The sequence below is a fragment of the Phacochoerus africanus genome, chromosome 15 (genome assembly GCF_016906955.1).
Source record: "Phacochoerus africanus isolate WHEZ1 chromosome 15, ROS_Pafr_v1, whole genome shotgun sequence".
Lineage (NCBI taxonomy): Eukaryota > Metazoa > Chordata > Mammalia > Artiodactyla > Suidae > Phacochoerus > Phacochoerus africanus.
Window position 1 is genome coordinate 91,321,913 of NC_062558.1, and position 19,797 is coordinate 91,341,709.

The 19,797-nt window shown below is 41.3% G+C and overlaps 2 protein-coding genes across 9 annotated transcripts in view; one reads left to right on the forward strand and one right to left on the reverse strand.

Annotated features, from left to right (window-relative positions):
• Positions 1-8,458, reverse strand: part of MSMB (microseminoprotein beta) — a 48,552-nt gene extending 40,094 nt beyond the window's left edge. Inside the window, exon 1 of the mRNA XM_047762879.1 lies at positions 8,346-8,458. The gene's annotated coding sequence lies outside the window, so the exon portion shown is untranslated. The remainder of the gene's footprint in view (positions 1-8,345) is intronic.
• A 41-nt stretch (positions 8,459-8,499) lies between these two features.
• The window catches only part of LOC125117088 (WASH complex subunit 2A-like), a 59,588-nt gene continuing 48,290 nt past the window's right edge, over positions 8,500-19,797 (forward strand). For all 8 annotated transcript variants that reach the window (XM_047762871.1, XM_047762875.1, XM_047762878.1 and 5 more), the window contains exons 1-4: positions 8,500-8,620; positions 8,709-8,831; positions 9,759-9,923; positions 19,247-19,309. In XM_047762871.1, coding sequence (XP_047618827.1) covers positions 8,618-8,620; positions 8,709-8,831; positions 9,759-9,923; positions 19,247-19,309 — 354 coding nt within the window. In that variant the 5' untranslated portion in view covers positions 8,500-8,617. The remainder of the gene's footprint in view (positions 8,621-8,708; positions 8,832-9,758; positions 9,924-19,246; positions 19,310-19,797) is intronic.

The following is a 19,797-nucleotide window of genomic DNA, read 5'->3' on the forward strand; positions in this document are numbered from 1 at the left end:
CCTACATCACAGCTCACAGCAATGCCAGGTCCTTAACTCATTAAACTAGCCCAGGGGTCAAACCCTCATCCTCATGGATACTGGTCAGGTTCCTTACCACTGAGGCTTGATGCGAACTCCAGTGCATCTCTTTTTGAAGCATCATGTTACTATCTAAAAGTCCTTTGGCAAAGGACTTAAGATTTACAGCCAAGGCAAAGAAGATATCTTCTAGTGGAACCTGACCCGTGGTTTACACACGAAACTCAGGACTCAGAGGACACAGTCCCTATTCTTGTCATTGCACACTGTAATGAGAGACAAGGAGGGGGCTATCGGAACTGGCTCTGTGAATTGTATATTAGGTTGGGCCACGCAACAACATTCACATCAAAAAACATGCAGATTATCACAAGATTTAGAATTCTTTGTCAGCTACTCTTATGAGCACCTCTTATACACATTAATGTTCCATTTAAAAAAACGGGAGATTCCAGACTGAGACTGATTTATTACAAATTAAAATGAATTATTTAGTGTACTGATACTAAAACATTATTGCAATACATTATAGAAACAAGTTCAAATGTTACAGCATTGCATGCGCACACACACACACATACACACACACATGCACACACACACACACCCCTAATCTGAGTCCATGTCTGATATTCTCTACTCTCCTAAGTAAAGAACAAAACTTTTGGTGAGATAGCTTAAAAGTGTAACTTAGGGATTTAAGATGATGAAATAAAACTAGTCTTAAATTTACCCCCCTCAGTGCTGAATCCCTATAAATGATAAACAGATAAAGGAGATAAATGACTAGACTTCATGCCTGGGCTTGAAATCATGAAGGGGGTGGTGCCTGAAAGTACAGAAACAAACAGTGAGGCCTCCCAAAAGAAAAAAATTGATAGGCAGCCACAGGAGAAGCCAAAGTCCCAGGTAACCTAAGTTTATGTCTACATAGGAATTCTGCTGATTTCTGAGTCAAGTGGGAGAAATCTAAACCAGAAAATTAGTGTACAATAAAAAAGTCTCTGTGATTGACGAATGCCACTACCATGAAAGAGAGGTAACAAAATAAGCAAATGGAAGCTCTTATACATAATCAATTAAAATAAGTCCATTTAATATATTCAACAATGTGGCAAAATAAAACCAAAGAATTATGAAAAAGAACCAGTTAGAGATTCTGAAAATTAAAGCTCAAGTTATTGAAAAGAAAAAACTCAAAAGATATCCTAAAATATTTAAAACAACAATTTAGAACTAGAATTCTGGATGACATCAACAGGGGAGTTGGTAAAAATATATACATACTGATTACTTTTAGATTTTGTTAGGCAAGTGTAACCTGATGTGTGGATATAAAAAAATCAAGAGGAACTCTTAGAAAAATAGGAATGGAATGTATAAATTCCAAACTAATGGAGGAAAAATGATGGAACTAAGAAAATCCAATCAACTTGAGATAAACCAGGAATGGGGAGAAAAAGGAAAAAGAGGCCTTTTAACACAAAGTAAGATAATAAGATTAAATGCACACAAATGATTGACTATAATAAATGTGCAATAGGCGAGATAGGGTGCATTCAGGGTGGTATGGCCGTAGACTAAATGTGCAATAGGAAAAAAGATTTAGGTGAATAAAAAATGGGAGATTTGTATGAAAACACCATTAAAAGAAAATTAAAATTATGATAAGTTTAAGATACTCAATCAGTTATCAAGGAAATAAAAATAAATAGCATTGAGATGCCATTTTTACTGATCAGATTGGCAAACATTTTAATTTACTTATTTATTTATTGCTTTTTAGGGCCGCACCTGCAGCATATGGAGGTTCCCAGGCTAGGGGTCAAATCAGAGCTACAGCCACAGGCCTACATCACAGCCACAGCAACTCGGGATTCAAGCTGTGTCTGCAACCTACATCACAGGAGCAACACTGGATCTTTAACCCACTGAGTGAGGCCAGGGATTGAACCCACATCCTCATGGATCTTGGTTGGGTTGTTAACTGCTAAGCCACAAAGCGAACTCCAAATATTTTTAATTTTGATAATAGCACGTGTTAGTTAAGAGACTGGGCAAACAGTTATCCTCATAACCCACCACTGAGCATGTACATTGGCAAAGTTTGGAGAGCAATTTAGCATATCTATTAAGACCAAAACATTTGCATAGATGTACAAGGAAGTATAGTCAAGGATATTCTAGCAGCATTGCTTGTAACAGTGAGGTATTGAATACCTAAATGTCCATACGTGGGAGAATGACTAAAATAGCATGTTCATATTACAAATACTTTGCAGTAGTTAAAAAGCATAATTTAGATTCTTTTGCTATTATGTGGATAAGCATACTGTGAATATTTAGAAATTTGCAGAATGAAAAGTACAGAATTGGTTTATATGCGTAAAAACACATAAATATGGCGGATAGATAGATAGGTACAAAAACACCTAGGAAAAGCTCTGAAAGCTTAAACATCAGACTCATAGTTAAGATCACCTCTGAGGAGATGAAATGTAGAGCAGAATGAGTGGTGTGTGTTGGTTTGGGGGGAGTGTTTGGGGTAGGGTAGATGCAAGGGGTTTAGTCTTATTTGTAAAGTCTGATTTTATTTTCAAAGAAATTATTTGCATATTTCTTATGGAATGAGTCTGTTTATAGTTCTTTTTCCTCTGGATGTGCTTGTCTTTGCATCGATGGCAGATTTGCTAATGGAGACTAGCTAGGCATTCAGACAATGGGTTGCATAGGCACAAGTGGTTCATCAGCTTCTGCACAATAGGATCTATGACTTCTCCTCTCCCTCCCTTCCACCCCACAGTACTCACCAGATACTGAAATCTTAAAGAAGGAAAGGGGGCTGCCATATCCAGCTGAGGACTAAGGATGGGTGCGACCCACTCTTGCATAAGTAGGTTACTAGCACTCTGCTAAGCGAAGCTCTGCGTGTCTGTATGTGTGCTGGAAAGAGGTCTTTTATGTAAGCAGGCTAGAAGAATTATACTTCAGGTTTCAGGGACACAATGAACACTACAGCTTCTAGACTATTAAAACTTTTCTATGGCCTCCCTTGAGCTATCCACTTTCCAGAGGTACATCAAGAAAAGGAGGGACCTCCTCCACTTTGGAAATGAAAGTTGCCACTTTGGCAAATATGGTCGGAAGTCCTCCAAATCAGCCTCGGGTTGATCCATTTTGCTATTTTAAATTTCTCTCTTATTTCAAATCAATTGCTTATAAATCTGTTTAGCAATCTGGGAAAACTTGATTAGAGTTCTTCTAACATGATGATGTTGTAAAAGGGAAATAGTTATACAACATCAAAAACAATTCTTTCTGATTATCAAAATTCCAATTGCGAAGTCCAATGTGTTTCCTTTCTTCCTCTCTCTGACCACTATAGCCCTCAGAACTTTCTGAATACTATGAAACCCCAGCTGTTCATTATAATCTGCAGGATCCATTTGGAATTTACAATATTGAATTTTTATAGTATTGTACCACTGGTTCTTTCCATCCCTCTATTTCTTTCCTTTGAAGTTCCTAATGCAGTGGTTGACTGATTACTTGATTGTTAGAACCTGGAAGTGGTTGGTGTATTGTCCTTATTAATGCTTGATTCCCTGAGCTAGCACTGGCTTGGTGACTGGGCTGATGTCTGGGCAGACCCTTCACCTTATCCCCTGTGGTGTGTTTACCCAGGATGCTACAAGGAAACTGTGGGGAGTCATGCTAGGTCTGGGCCTCCCTAAGCCAACAGTCCAAAAGAGGGCCATTTCAGTTTCTAAGCCTAAGCACTTTTCTTTCATTACCACCCAGGCAGTTTGGCCCCAATACACCCCACTCCTATCAAGGATTCACTACATAATTTCTGGGGTCCAGTTCCCTGCCTCCATGGGGGCCTCCAGAAGCAAGTTCTGGCCTCTCTCCCCTGTGACAGCTCTTTCTTAATCACTTAGAATATGACATAGAGACACACTGGCTGTCAAGGCTGGCACCATTGAGCTGTACTCTCATCAGGGAACTTTTAGCCTGGCTCTTTCACCCAATAACATTTAGTTTCAGAAGCCTGGGAATCACTTGGGAGCTTGTCATAAGTGCAGTGTCTCAGGCCGCATCTCAGACTTATTCATTTAGAATCTGCATTTTAACAAGATCTCTGGGGGACACCTGGGAACACTAAGTTTGAGAAGCTCAGATTAAGGCTCTGGGCCTGAGATCTCCCTGATTTAGTTGACTTCGCACATATCTGGCAGGAAAAATTCTCTAGGACTTTCACTGGTTTTAATCACATAAGGATAGCAAGAGGATGGCTACTATGATAGGAATTTATCTGAATTCTCAGGCATGGTTATAGCAGGGCTAGATCTCTTTAGCATGCAAAAAAGATCAATACAAAGAATGACACAAAAACATTTGAAAAGGTCTATAGAAGAAATGAAGAGTGAAGAGAGTAAGACTGAACTCACAGGGAGGGGAGTTCAAGGCAGCACTATCCTAAGGGAAGTAGGAAAGGCTCAATCAAGAACATGGTGGTCACTGGCCCTGGGCAAAAGGGGGGACAACTTCTCCAGAGACTGGAAGAAAAGAGCTGAGGCAGCAGCCTGTTTTTGTTTGCCTAGCATCCCTTCTTCCTGCTTTCAGCAACAGTCCCACGTTTTTGTTTGGGGCCTGCTTCTCTCCATTCTCTGCGGTCTTGGAAGAAAAACAAATTAGAGTGGGAATATGACCTTAGGGAAACTAATGAGATTCTATCTGTCTCAGGAATGTGATACTTCAGAGGAGAAACACAAGAAGGAAAATGATTGGAACTGAGTCCTTCTGATGACAGTAGCTCAAAGGAGACTGTCCTAAGTACTTCTGCTTTATGCTCTTCCCAAGATCAGCGTTTGTTTGGCTTTCCTTAAGTTCTATGAGCTCTGCAAAATCTTTCCCCAAAACTGTTTCGTTTGAGTTCACGAATCGAATTATGTTGTGTGCAAAGAAAGAACTGTATGAGATATGGAAGGTGTAGACACAGAAATAATTAATTAATTAATTAATTAATTAATTACTTTTTTGTCATTTTAGGACTGAACCCGCAGCATATGGAGGTTCCCAGGCTAGGGGTCAAATCAAAGCTGTTGCCCCTGGCCTACGCCAGAACCACAGCAACGCCAGATCTGAGCCACGCCTGTGACCTACACCACAGCTCACAGCAATCCCGGATCCTTAACCCACTGAACAAGCCCAGGGATGGAACCCACAACCTCATGGTTCCTGGTCAGATTCATTTCTGCTGCGCCACGATGGGAACTCCACAGAAATATTTTAAATTGAGGTGAGAAGTAGAAGTCTATTTTCTTCAGCAGAGGCAAGTGGAATGGATAGTTTGAACAGGGTGGTAAAGTTATGGAAGGGAGATATTCAAGGATAAGTATATAAATCAATTATAAGTAAAGGGCTGCCAATCAGTGTTGAGGGTCCAGCTAAATTTGCAGAATATGAAATTGTAGTGATTTCCTTCAGTAAGATAGGTTCAGGAAAGGAGAAAAGGCACAGCTGGAGTGATTCACAACTAGGAACTAGCAGAAACTATGTGTCAGAAATATAAGGTGAGGACATTAAAGGACTGTCAAAAGAAGTTGAAGGCTAATATGGGCTCTAGCAAAACAGGTAAGGAAATAAAGAGGGTGAAATGAAGAGGAGGGGCACTGAGAAAATGATGCTTGGGTTGGCAGAAAACAGACCAGGGAATGAGAGAGACTTGAAAGTTTAAGAGGAGGCTGCTCTATTACAGTTCGGAGTTAGAAGTTGGAAACTTTCAGCTGACAGGGTCCAGGGTGTGGGTAATCCAGGGTAATTCCATCTTTGAGAATAGGCATGTAGATTAAGGTTGTTAATCTTAACAACACTGAGCCCAGAGTCATACACATGGCCACTGACGCTGCCCATGATGATGTTAGGTAAGATGTGTTTGGTAACCGGCTCATCTTAATTTTGCCAACCAAATTTTAAAGTGGTTTGATTTACTAAAAACAAAAACAAAACAAAACGTTTTTTTTCTTTGTCTTTTTAGGGTTGCATCAACAGTACATGGAGGAAGTTCCCAGGCTAGGGGTTGAATTGGAGCTGTAGCTGCCGGCCAACGCCACAGCCACAGCAATGCTGGATCAAAGCTGCATCTGTGACCTACACCACAGATCAGAGCAACACCAGACCCTTAACCCATTGAGTTAGGCCAGGGATCGAACCTGCATCCTCACAGATACTAGTCAGGTTCATTACCTCTGGGCCACGATAAGAACTCCCACCCACTTTTTTTTGCCTTTTTTTTTAGGGCCGCACCTGTGCCATATGCAAGTTCCCAGGCTAGCGGTCAAATCATATATATATTTTTAATGAATGTTGGAGAAGGGCTAGGAGGTTGGTAGACTGCAATTTAAAAATAAGGTTCTGGAGTACTCTTGCAGTGCAGTGGGTCAAGGTTCTGGCATTATCACTATAGAAGCTTGGGTCACTGCTGTGGTGTAGGTTTGATTTCTAACCCAGGAACTTGCATATGCTGCAGGCGCTGCTAAAAAAAAAACCCCACAAAAACAAACAAACAAACAAAAAACCAACAATGAAGTTCTCTTAAGAAACTAAGACTAGCTATAGTGTAACATAGTGGCTAATGGTGTAGGTTCCTGGCTCTGCTTCATTACTAGTTGTCCAACCCTGAGTAAGTTATTCTCTTTGTGCCTCAGTTTCCTCCACTGTAAAATATGGGGATAACAGTAACCACCTCACAGAGTCATTGTGAGAATTAAATGAATTAATACATATAAAGCAGTTGATACATTATAAGTGCTTCATAAATGTTAGACATTATTATTAAAAAGGATATAAGTAAATTACAATACACTTTTGATAGTCTAGGGTGAATATTTGTGTGAACCCTTAGAAAATAACTGAGGGGGGCATTTAAAATTATCCTTGGGATAATTAGGGAAGTCTTCACTAGAGAGACAGAGGCAAAAACAATGGAAAGCTCAAGAGTTTGATAAACAGAGGCCACTGAGGAAGTGGTAAAATCTATGTTTAATGCTCACAGTATGGTAGGCATTGTGCTGTTTACAAATGTTACCACAGTTCCTGCAAAACATGTAACTTCCTTTTACTGAGGAGGAAAACTCATAAGGATTAAAATAACTTGCCCATGGGCACATAAGAATGGAAAGAAATGGAGTTCCGACTGTGGCATGGGCGTCTTGGAAGCCCTGGGACATAGGTTTGACCCCCGCCCCCGCCCATAGAGGATCCCAGGATGGCCAAAGGATCCCAGGTGGCCAGAGCTGCGCTTAGGTCGCAACTGCGACTCGATCTGATCCCTGGCCTAGAAACTCCACATGCTGTGAAGTGGCCAAAAAAGAAAAACAAAAAAACAAAACCGAAAAAGAATGGGAAAGAAATGGGGATCTTCATTTTAAAAAGTAAGTTGGTCTGGAGGAAGAGGGACTCCGCAGAGGGAACTTCAAGGAAGTGTGAGGGGTCGCAGAACGCTGGTGGGGAAGCTGGGCACGTTGAAGAAGGATTCGTAGGCAGGAATCAGATATTAAAGGGCTTTTGCCTGTTATATGAGGAGTTTGGACTTGAATCTGAGGGCACTGGCTAACGAGTAAAGGATTTTAAACAGTCACTATCCAGTAAATCTGGGCGCCTGTGCGCTGACCCCGCGACAGGCAGCAGAGATGCAGCAAGGAAGAGATGCGGCAGCGAGCTCTTCCTCTGCCCACTGCCTGGAACGTTTAAAACTCCTAGGCTGGTTCTCCCACAGCTCCCTTTGGCCCTTCTCTCTAAACACACGTCGCTGCCAGGCGTTTCCGGGCTGATCACACCCTGCCAACTGCCCTCTAGCTTAAGTGCAACCGGTCGGACGCACCCCTTCAGCTCCCCCTGGCGTCTGCACCCTTCCTTTCTCCAGCTCCCGCCACCATAGCCGGGCTGCAGGCCTTTTTTTCTTTTAGTGAAATAGATTTTTAAAAATTTACTTTATTCAAGTTATTTGCTTTACAATGTTTCAAATTCTGCTGTATAACGGTGATTCAGTTATACACACATTTTTTCATATTCTTTTTCTATTAAAGTTTATCACAGGATATTAAATATAGTTCCCTGGGCTATACAATAGAAGTTTGTTTTTTACACATTCCGTACATTAGTCACCATCTGCCAATCCCTAATTCCCCAGCCATCCCTTCCGGACCCCTCTCCGCAATCACAAATTCTCTATGAACGTGAGTCTGTTTCATAGATAGGCTCATTTGTGTCATACATATATCACATATAAGTGATATATGATAGGTGTCTTTCTGACTTACTTCACTTAGTATGATAACTTCTAGGTCCATCCATGTGGCTACAGGCCTCTTAGAAGAGGTCTAGTGTCCCCAGCCGGCTTCTGCACCTTCCTTCCGGCAGTCCGGCAGCCATCCACTGCCGGTCACATGAGGGACAGGTCACCTGCGCCGGGGTCATGTGATCTACAGTCACGTGCCTGAGGCACCACTGAGAAGTTCGGCTTCCAGAGACCTTCCAGGCTCAGCGGGTGCGTCCTGCGGGCCCTTGGAGCCCGTGAGGCTGCGCGGCGAGGATGGTGAGAGTGGCAGGTTGGGGGAGGGTTGGGCCCCGGCCCCCTCTGCCTTCCCGGAGCTCAGCCCCTCTTCTCGTCCTTCCCGCTGCAGATGAACCAGACCACCCCCGACCAGGAGCGGGCGCCGGCGTCGGAGCCCGTGTGGGAGCGGCCCTGGTCGGTGGAAGAGATCCGCAGAAGCAGCCAAAGCTGGTCGCTGGCGGCCGACGCGGGCGTGAGAGGCGGGCCCAGGGACGGGAGGGGAGGGCGACTCATCCGGGGTGATGCGGGAGGGAGGATGGGGACTCCCCATAAACATCGACTTAACACATCTCTTCTTGCCCTCAAAAACTCCCCGGCGGCAATCCCCAGGCACTTGGGCGGTGGTGGGCCGGTTGCCCTTAGCCCTCTGAGCTCTCCCAAGCAGACAGCGGCCTGGACACCGGGCTGTTTTCCTCGTTGGGGTTTTCCAGACCGGCAACCAACTCCATCCTGAGCTGGGAAATCGGCTTCCGCCGCTCCGCAGGCTTACAATGGCATTACTTCGTCAATTCCATGTTGGGACCTGGACTGAGTGGGGCAGTAGAAAAACTAGTATATGGATATTCTTGAGTGAGACTTTTTAGCTAAGGGCCCACCCAGTAAACTGAAAATGGTCATTCCAAAGTCCCATTTGAAGTAGGATTTTTGGATAAAAGTAGTGGTTTGTTGTTTTGACTTTCATTTGCAATCCCTGTAGAATGACAACCAAACAGGACTTAAAAATTCCTCCCAAAATGAGATGGCAAGTATCCGTTGACTCGTTGCCGCTGTTTTGATGAACTTTTTTCTTTCTTTCTTTCTTTTTTTTTTTAAGGGCCACACCCCGCGGCATATGGAGGTTCCCAGGCTTGGGGTGGAATCCGAGCTGTAGCTGCTGGCCTAGGTACTCCACATCCACAGCCCTGACAGATCTGAGACACGTCTGCGATCTACACCACAGCTCAAGGCTGATGAACTTTCTTAATGTTTTTTGATGCTACTTGGTCATAAAGCTGTCAAAAGCAGAATCCCTTTTACATTCCAACACACACACACAAAAGGAAATGGGTTCTTTCCTGTTTTGATATGCAGAATAGATGTGTATAATATTGATACTACTGTATGTTTATTTTTTAAATAGCTGCTACAGTTTCTACAGGAATTCTCACAGCAGACTATCTCTAGGACCCATGAAATCAAGAAACAGGTGGATGGACTAATTCGGGAAACTAAAGCCACAGATTGTCGCCTGCATAATGTCTTCAATGACTTCCTTATGCTGTCTAATACCCAGTTCATTGAGAACGTGAGTCAGACTTATAAATAAATACTACTTTTAGGAGGAGCAAGAGCCATTGTAATACTCCATGATCTATTATTAAGTTCTCTACTAAATTTTGGTGGAAGTAGTGGTTCTTTATAATTAATGCCTCACCCCCTTTTTTTTTAGTAAATTTTTTTAAAGCCTTTGAAAAAACCTAATGATAAAATTTCCTCATATTCCAGTGTTTTCATCGGTTTTTGGTTTTGGAGTAGTCGGTGTTGTGCAGAATTGCATGACACTCCAACAAACCTTGTTATTGAGCATACTCTGTACGGAGCTGTACAACTGGTCTGATCCTCTGGGCACCAGTGTATTATTGATTGTATCCAATATTGATAAGTTATAGTAAAGTCGTGTGTTTGTCTACTTGGAATATTCCCAACTAACATTTTGTTATGATGGCTGAACCTATGTTGTTGTTGTTGTTGTTGTTATTTCGCTTTTTAGGGCTGCACCAAAGGCATATGGAAGTTCCCAGGCTAGGTGTCTAATTGGAGCTATAAGCTGCCAACCTGCACCACAGCCACAGCAATGTGGGATCTGAGCTGAATCTGCGATGTACACCACAGCTCACGGGAATGACGGAGCCTCAATCCACTGAGCAAGGTCAGGGATCAAACCTCATGGATACTTGTCTGGTTCATTACTGCTGAGCAACAGGAACTCCAACGTTCTTTTAGTTTTTAAAAAACTTTTTAGGGAGTTCCCATTGTGGCACAGTAGGAATGAATTCAGCTAGTATGCATGAGGATGCGGGTTCGATCCCTGGCCTCACTTAGTGGGTTAAAGATCCGGCCTTGCCGTGAGCTGTGGTGTAGGTTGCAGGTGCAGCTCCGATCCCATGTTGCTATGGTTGTGGTGCAGGCCAGCAGCTGTAGCTCTGATTCATCCCTTAGCCCAGGAACTTCCATATGCTGTAGGTGTGACCCTAAAAAGACAAAAAAATTTTTTTTTAAACTTAATTTTATTGGTGTAAAGTTGATTTACAATGTTGTATTAGCTTCAGGTGTACAGCAAAGTGAATTAGTCATACATAAAAATATATCCATTATTTTTTCCTATGTAGGTTAATTATGAGCTGTTGGGTAGATTTTCTTGTGCTTTACAGCAGGTTCTTGTTAATCATCTGTTTTATACTGTAGTGTATGTATTATTTCCACCATCCCAATGCCCCCCTTCCTCTAACTGTTTTACCTATAGTAACTGTAAGATTGGTTTTAAAATCTGAGTTTGTTTCTCTTTTTTAAATAGGTTCTTTTGTATCATTTTTATGCTTCCACATGTAAGTGATATCCTATGGTACTTGTCTTTCTCTGACTTATTTCACTGAGTATGATAATCTCTAGGTCCATCCATGTTGCTGCTGAACCTATTATGGAATAAACTCTAAATAGATTGCTGAGTTTTAACCTATGTGCGATTTTGTCCATTTATTTATTGAATTTCTCTAGGTGCTGGGTTCTAGGAATATACAGGTAAATTAGACACAGTCGCTCCTTAGAGAAAATCAAAATCTTCCATAATAGTGTAATTCCAGAATAGAAAGGAAGCAGGTGTGGCTGGAGCCTAGTGACTGAAGGGGAGATTGTTAACAGATGAGGATGAGAGGAATCTTATTTAAGCTGATTTGTATTTCTCATAGGGTGGCCAGCTTTCTGAGTATCAGCATTAATTAATCTGTGAAAAGAGGAATATTAATGTAGGCTACCTCCTGAGACTGTTAGATGCAAAATAACAAAAAAGATTTTGAAAATTGCAAGATTATAAAAAAGCCCATGGTTAGTTCCCATTGTGGCTCAGGGGTAACAAATCTGACTAGTATCCATGAGGATGCAGATTCAATCCCTGGCCTCGCTCAGTGGGTTGAAGATCCAGTTTGCCATGAGCTGTGGTGTGTGTCACAGACGCAGCTCCAATCCCTTGGTGCTGTGGCTGTGGTGTAGACCGGCAGTTGCAACTCTAATTTGACCCCTAGCCTGGGAACTTACATGTCCTGCAGTGGTGGTGCTAAAAAGACCCCCCCCCCCAAAAAAAAAAAACCATGATTAAGGATTATTAAGAGAAGACTATTGTCATTCAGGTATCTTGTTGCAGTATGTTTGCACATATTTAGTAGTTCAGGTTGAAATGCCACTACCATAGCTTGGAGAAGCTATGTGTAAAATAAAAATTTTAATAAAAGTCTTAAATATCTCTTTGCCAGTAAGTTTAAAATGTAGCAAATATTCTAGTAAAATCTGTAGTCATTTTCTGGTGATCTACACAGAATGCCCATGCTTGGTCCTGAGCATCTTTCACACTGGAAGAGGAGGTTTATGGGTCTCTCATCTCTCATTTACTGGTGTATGCAGCTCCATCACTTTTTCATCGTGCCTTATTCCTGTCCTTTTAAATATATTTGTTGGTCTCATTCTGTACCTTTGTTGCTCAGCTCTTCTCTGCAGTCAGTGTGCAGCCCTGGACTGGGCCAGGAATAGAACTGGGGGACTTCTTTTGTGCTTGATGTGCCTGTGCTGCATTGGTGCTGGATTGGTAGCCGATTGATGCTTTGGGAGTGAAGGGCATCATAAACTTGTTCTTCATTATATCTTTAAGGTCTTCTCTTTTTCCCTCCACTTTTTTTCTGGCCAAGTTTTCTTAGATTCTGAGTTTTCATAATCTAGTTTTTGTGGGTGATTGGTTCTGTTTTTTATTGTTTTTTGGTAGTCGTTCTTTGTTTCTGCTCACCTCTTGAATTCCCTGCTTTCCATCCATCTCTCCATCCTCTTAGTTCTTGTGCCTCTTCCATTCTGTAGCTAAATTACCCTCTAGATGTGCCTGTTGCCAAATCTAACTGCTTCCCAGACCTCCCTATAATGCCACGTGTTACATGTTCTTTCCATCGTAGAGCACGACGATAAGAGTATGGCTAATGCTCAATAAAACTCTGAAAAAATCTACATGCTGTTAATATATTTGGCAGTGATTTGGTTTTTCATGTGTTTTCTTCAAACTCTAACATTGAAACTCATGTATTATAATTCTGGCTTGAATAATGGTGCCCTTTAGTTTCATGGCAGTTTATTGGAAAGATACTTAAAGTCAGGTAGGTTTTGGAGTTCCCACTGCGGTGCAGTGGAGTCTGTAGAGTCTTGGGTGGTCTGGGACGCAGATTCCATCCCCAGCCTGGCACAGTGGGTTAAAGATCAGAATCGCTGCAGCTGTGGCTTAGGTTGCAACTATGGCTCGGATCTGATCCCCATCCCAGGAACCCTGTATGCTTTGCGGTGGCCAAAAAAGGAAAAAACAAACAAAAAGTCGGGTAGGTTTCTGGACTTTTAGTAATTGACCTCAGAGGCAGCTACTAGGTTGCAGACTGCATTATAAAGTTATTGTAGCTGAAGAGCAATCAGGACTTTCTATGGCAAGATAAATTAGTACTTTTAGTAAAGGCTCAAGGGAGGACTATGAAGGAGGAGAAATGCTAATTAACAGTCGCCAGTGCATCAGCATGTTATCAAAAGGGAATATAATTCTTAAAGCTTCATTAGTCTGTTAATTTAGGAATTTTGTCCTAAAACATTAAGTGACCTTATTAATGTTTTATTTAGTAGCACCATGATTGTAATTTTACATTTTTTTTGTCTTTTGTTTTTGTTGTTGTTGTTGCTATTTCTTGGGCCACTCCCTCGGCATATGGAGGTTCCCAGGCTAGGGGTTGAATCGGAGCTGTAGCCACCGGCCTATGCCAGAGCCACAGCAACGCGGGATCCGAGCCGCGTCTGCAACCTACACCACAGCTCACGGCAACGCCGGATCGTTAACCCACTGAGCAAGGGCAGGGACGGAACCCGCAACCTCATGGTTCCTAGTCGATTCGTTAACCACTGCGCCACGACGGGAACTCCATTTTATTTATTTATTTATTTTGTAATTTTACATTTATTGATATGATTCCCCTATTAAATCAAGCCCCATATTTTTGTTCAGTGTTGTATTCCTTGGGCGCAGCATGAGCCTGATATATAGGGACTCAGTGACTATATGAATGAATTAGTGAGGGGTAACAAAAGTGAAAAGGACCAGGCTATTATCTGGTAAGAAGTCTCAACCCTGAGTCCAGCTTTTTCTCCAATTCCCCACCTTCACCTCTTACCTCATCTCCCCCAAATGAGGAAAAGATATTTTGAGGGGAAATATCAAAGGTATTTAACAATTCTGGGAATGGCTACATGATTTTAAAATTATCAAAAAAGCAATTGCGGCTCAGCAATAGCGAACCTGACTAGTCTACATGAGGATGTGAGTTTGATCCCTGGCCTTGTTCAGTGGGTTAAGGAACTGGCGTCGCTTTGAGCTGTGGTGTAGGTCGAGGACGTGGCTCAGATCTAGCATGGCTGTGGCTGTGGCTGTGGCATGGCCCATCAGCTGCAGATCCGATTAGACCTCTAGCCTGGGAACCTCCATATGCCTAAGGCAAGGCCCTAAAAAGATTAAAATAAATAAATAAATAAACAAACCCCAGGAAGTTGTGAGTTCAACCTGGTAAGGGTGAAGGAAGTTAGCACTGATTACCTGCTTTGTATTGAGGTCTTGAGGTGTATAGTCCTGGCCACCCTTGAACGATCCAGTGGGTTTTATGTATTTGCTGGTTGGTTTTGTAGATATTATGTCTGGCTTTCTGCAGGCTGCTGATGTCTTGTGAGGTATTTTTTAATGACAGGCAGGAGAAAAAGTAGGGTGTTGGTGCTATTCAGACCTTAGCGTGAAGCTTAACCTTTTAGGTTAAATAGTCTTACCATTTAATGTATGAAGTGACCTTGGTAGCTACTTAAATTTGCAATTTTAAGATTTATTTACCTTTTTTTTTTGTTCCTGCTTCTGAGAATTACTCCCCAAATCTCTGGTCTTTATAGAATAACTTTTTTTTTTGTCTTTTGTCTTTTTTTTTTGTTGTTGTTGTTGCTATTTCTTGGGCCGCTCCCGCGGCATATGAAGGTTCTCAGGCTAGGGGTTGAATCGGAGCTGTAGCCACCGGCCTCCGCCAGAGCCACAGCAACGCGGGATCCGAGCTGCGTCTGCAACCTACACCACAGCTCACGGCAATGCCGGATCGTTAACCCACTGAGCAAGGGCAGGGACGGAACCCGCAACCTCATGGTTCCTAGTCGGATTCGTTAACCACTGCACCACGACGGGAACTCCTAGAATAACTTTTAAAGTATGGAAAAAGAAGCATCTGAAATTTCACAAGCTACAGGAGAGCCTCTTAACATTTTGTCATGTATATTTCAAGTCCATTTCCCATGCATAGATTGGTCTTTAGGTTTTTTCCTTTCTTGTTATAGAAATACTGAATACTCGTTGTAGGAGAGATTAGCATATATAAAAAGTATTAAAGTGTGAAAAAATTTAAAACTACAAAAAATCAACTATAATTCCGTCTCCCCAAATTAACCAACCACTGAACATTTTGGCATAATTCTTTCTAATCTTTTATGCATATATATAAATAATCATCTAATCTTATATATATATTTATATATATGTATATACACACACGCACACATATATATATATATAAATATAAAATGAACTGTAAATTATGCTCTCACCATTTGGATCCTGTGTGGAGAGGGAATGTAAAATTTAAGTCATTTCTTTTGGGAGAGACTTGTTTTATATGCTCCCTCTGCTGCCCTTCCTTCAGCCCCCTTTTCTGCTGCTCTGAAGATATTGAGATTGCAGGTCACAGGAAGAAGGGTTTTTTTTGTTTGTTTTTTAGGGCAGCACGTGTGGCATATGAAAGTTCCCAAGGTTGAGGTTGAATCGGAGCTGCAGCTGCCAGCCTGTGCCATAGCCATAGCAACACCAGATTGAAGCCGTGTCTGTGGTCTACACTGCAGCTCACAGCAATGATGGATCTTAAACCCACTGAGCATAGACAAGGGATCGAACCCACATCCTCATGGATACTAGTCGGGTTCGTTTCTATTGAGCTGCAATGGGAACTCTGAGAAGTGGGTTTTTTAGTTGAATTTTTTTGACATTTCTCATGAATGTTAATTTGTATTATTTAAATGACTATTCTTGGTGTGAAATCTTATTATGTGTGTAAAAATAAAAAAAGATCCCAAATTAAAAAAAAATGTGCGTGTACATATATATAAAACTAACCTTTTCTATATGTATATGTTTGCAACCTGCATTTTTCTTAATGTTAGCATATTATTTTATAATCATTTTAATACATCTGTAACATGTTGTGAACTTAATTTTTATTGTTTTTATTTCACTAGGTGACTATATCATAGTTTATTTAATAATCCCCCAATATCAAATTTTCAAATGAAATATTTCATATGTCTAGAGAACAGATAATAACCACAAATGCTAATAATATGCACTACTTTGCATTAACATATTTTAATAGTTTCCCATATTCAAAGGCACCAACTCCCACTTTTTTCCTTAACGCTAAATATTTTGTTTGTAGTCTCCTTTGTATCTCTGTTTTTTTCATGCTTATTACCTGGAGAGTATATATCTGTGTAGGCATCTGTGGGTGTATATATATGTAGTATGTAGTAGGGTCTCATTTGGTTTTTTTCCATATGGATAACTTTTATTGTATAGTTCTTTTCCTTACTGACTTATGTGTCTGAATGCATGTGTGTGAACATGTGTGTTTTTATGACTATAAAATCAGGCTTACATGTAATTGTGGGTCTGTCTCTTGGCTCTCTTATTATGTTTATCTGCTGTACATATCACAATCTTAAGTGGAATTGCATAGAATTACAGATTTGATGTTTGTGACTTTCTACTATAAATCTGATGCCATGAATATCTTAGTTTGTACTTATGATAATTCTTCTGTAACTACATATCAAGAAGTAGAATTCTCGTTAGAAGATAACAAACATTTAAAAACAGCACTGATCAGGAGTTTCCATCTTGGCTCAGCTGTTAATGAACCTGACTTTATCCATGCGGACACAGGTTCAATCCCTGACCTTGCTCAGTGGGTTAAGGATCCAGTGTTGCCGTGAGCTGTGGTGTAGGTTGCAGACGTGGCTCGGACCCCGCGTTGCTGTGGCTGTGGTGTAGGTTGCAGACGAGGCTTGGATCCTGCATTGCTGTGGTTGTGGTGTAGGCCGGCAGCTACAACTCTGATTTGACCCCTAGCCTGGTAACCTCCATATGCCAAGGGAGTGGCCCTAAAAAGACAATAATAATAACAATAAATAACAACAGCACTGATCAGATTGGCGGATATTTTTAAAAGGTTTTAAAAGGTAGGAAACATTGTTTCACAGTCTAGGAAGTGGGCACTTGAATATGTTGTGGTAACAGTGTGAGTTGTTCCACATTTGTGGCCAGTAATCTGGAAGTAGCTATTAGGATTAAAAAAGATTTGACTTGGCAGTCCTATTTTTGGGAAGCCTATAGAAATAAAAGTCCAGGAGTTCCTGTCGTGGTGCAGTGGTTAACGAATCCGACTAGGAACCATGAGGTTGCGGGTTCCGTCCCTGCCCTTGCTCAGTGGGTTAACGATCCGGCGTTGCCGTGAGCTGTGGTGTAGGTTGCAGACGCAGCTCGGATCCCGCGTTGCTGTGGCTCTGGCATAGGCCGGTGGCTACAGCTCCGATTCAACCCCTAGCCTGAGAACCTCCATATGCCTCGGGAGCGGCCCAAGAAATAGCAACAACAACAACAACAACAACAAAAACAAAAGACAAAAAAAAAAGAAAAAAAAGTCCAGGGCCTAAGATTTTAGTATTGTTGCATATGTTTACAGAAGTTTGTTTACAATAGTAAAAATGGGAAATCTCCTTAATGTTCCCTAATATAGGAATTGTTGAATTAATTATGGTCAAGTGTATACCATAAGAAATTTTGCAGATATTAAAAAGATTGAGTCAAATCTATATACATTGACCTGGAAAGTGGCTTATGGGAATATCAAGTGAAAAAGTGGGACACAGAGTTCCCGTTGTGGTGCAGCAGAAATGAATCCGAGTAGGAACCGTGAAGTTGTGGGTTCCATCCCTGCCCTCGCTCAGTTGGTTAAGGATCCGGTGTTGCTGTGAGCTGTGGTATAGGTCACAGGTGTGGCTCAGATCTGGTGTTGCTGTGGCTCTGGCGTAGGCCAGCAGCTACAGCTCCGATTAGACCCCTAGCCTGGGAACCTCCATATGCCATGGTGCAGCCCTAAAAGAACAAAAGACAAAAAAAAAAAAAAAAGAAAAGAAACAAAAAAGTGGGACACAGGAATGTGTACGGCATGAGGGCATTTTATTTAAAAGCAGGAATGGTGGGAGAATTCTGAATATTGCACATGTCTATATATGTGTTTGTGTAAGAGCCACAGGAAACAGAGTAGTAGCACACACCACGCTTAAATTGGTTATTCCAAGGGTTAGGTTGGAGGTAAGGATTTTTAAACACATCTCTTTTACGCATATCTTTATATTGACTCTTTAATTTTAATTGAGATACAATTCACATACCATAAAATTCTCCCTTTTAGAAGTGTACAAGTCAATAGGTTGTAGCGTATTCACAAAGTAGTGTAACTATTACCAACATCTCATTCCAGAACATTTTCATCACTGCACTGTTTATAACTATGAAACAGTGCAGTGCAGAATATTCTACCTTGGGAATTTAAATGACGACAAACAGTTAAAAAAGGAAATCACAATGAGTTGCCTGAGCAATAGTTCTGTTTTGGAAATGAGAGCCCACCTGCCCAAGCTGTGTGTGTCAGTCACATGCCTGGCCTTGTGGCAAATCATTGGAGGGCTTGGCATGTTTGTTTTCTTATAAAAGGGAAAATAAAGATTTATCAACTATTTTAAGCAATGGGATAAAAATAACTTACCTTTACCATTTCCATTGTGCAAAATGTTAAAGCCCTTGTTACCTAGTAGGTAAGTTCTACCACTTGACGTTCTCAGTAGCCTCACATCTGGAGTACCTGTATCATTGCTCTGGCAGCTTTAAGTATTAGATTAAACAAAGAGGTGTGAATACTGGTTTCTTGGTGTTTTTGTGACTGTGGTCAACAATGAGATTGAAAGTTTTTTTTTCCCCTCCATGTTTCCTACTCATTTGTATCTTTTTTTTTTATTTGATTTTTAGTGAGCAGCAGTCATGCTGTTCTTTGCTTTTTTGTCCTTGACCTGTGGCCTCAGCCATTTGTTGAATAATCATTCCTTCCCTGTCTTTGTCTTTTTAAAATTGTATATCAAATTCTTACATTGTGATGGATTGCAAATGATGTTTTGGCCATTTAAAACTGAATTTTCTTCTATATTTAGCGTGTTTATGATGAAGAAGTGGAGGAGCCAGTACTCAAGGCTGAGACAGAAAAAGCAGAACAGGTAACTTGCATTAAATCACTCTTTTATTGGGCTCCTTTTACAGAAGAAAAGTGGTGGAGATTTGTAATATGGCTGATGGAGGGATGGTGGGCAGGACATGGACCTTGGGCAAATGGGAAAGGCTACTCCTGACAGCCCAGCAACCAAACTCTTTAGTTTGTTTCTGAAATTTAGTGTATTAAGAAATAATATAGATTAAGTTATGAATTCTGGCTTAAGAATAGAGCAGAGGTGTGCAGAGATTTTTTGTAAGGGGCCAGATAATAAATATTTTATTTGCTGGCCTCATTGATCTCTGTTTCTTTCTCCTTTTCTCCGATTCCTCTTCTTCCACTCCCCCTTCCTCCTTTCATACCTTGAGGGCTGACTGTTTTGGAAATTCAGATGAGGAAAAGCTTACGTGTCTAAGACAGCTTCAAGGATGAGACATTAGCTGGTTAAGGAAAGAGAAGCCAAATTTTAAGGCCATTTCAGTAGTTGAGAATGCC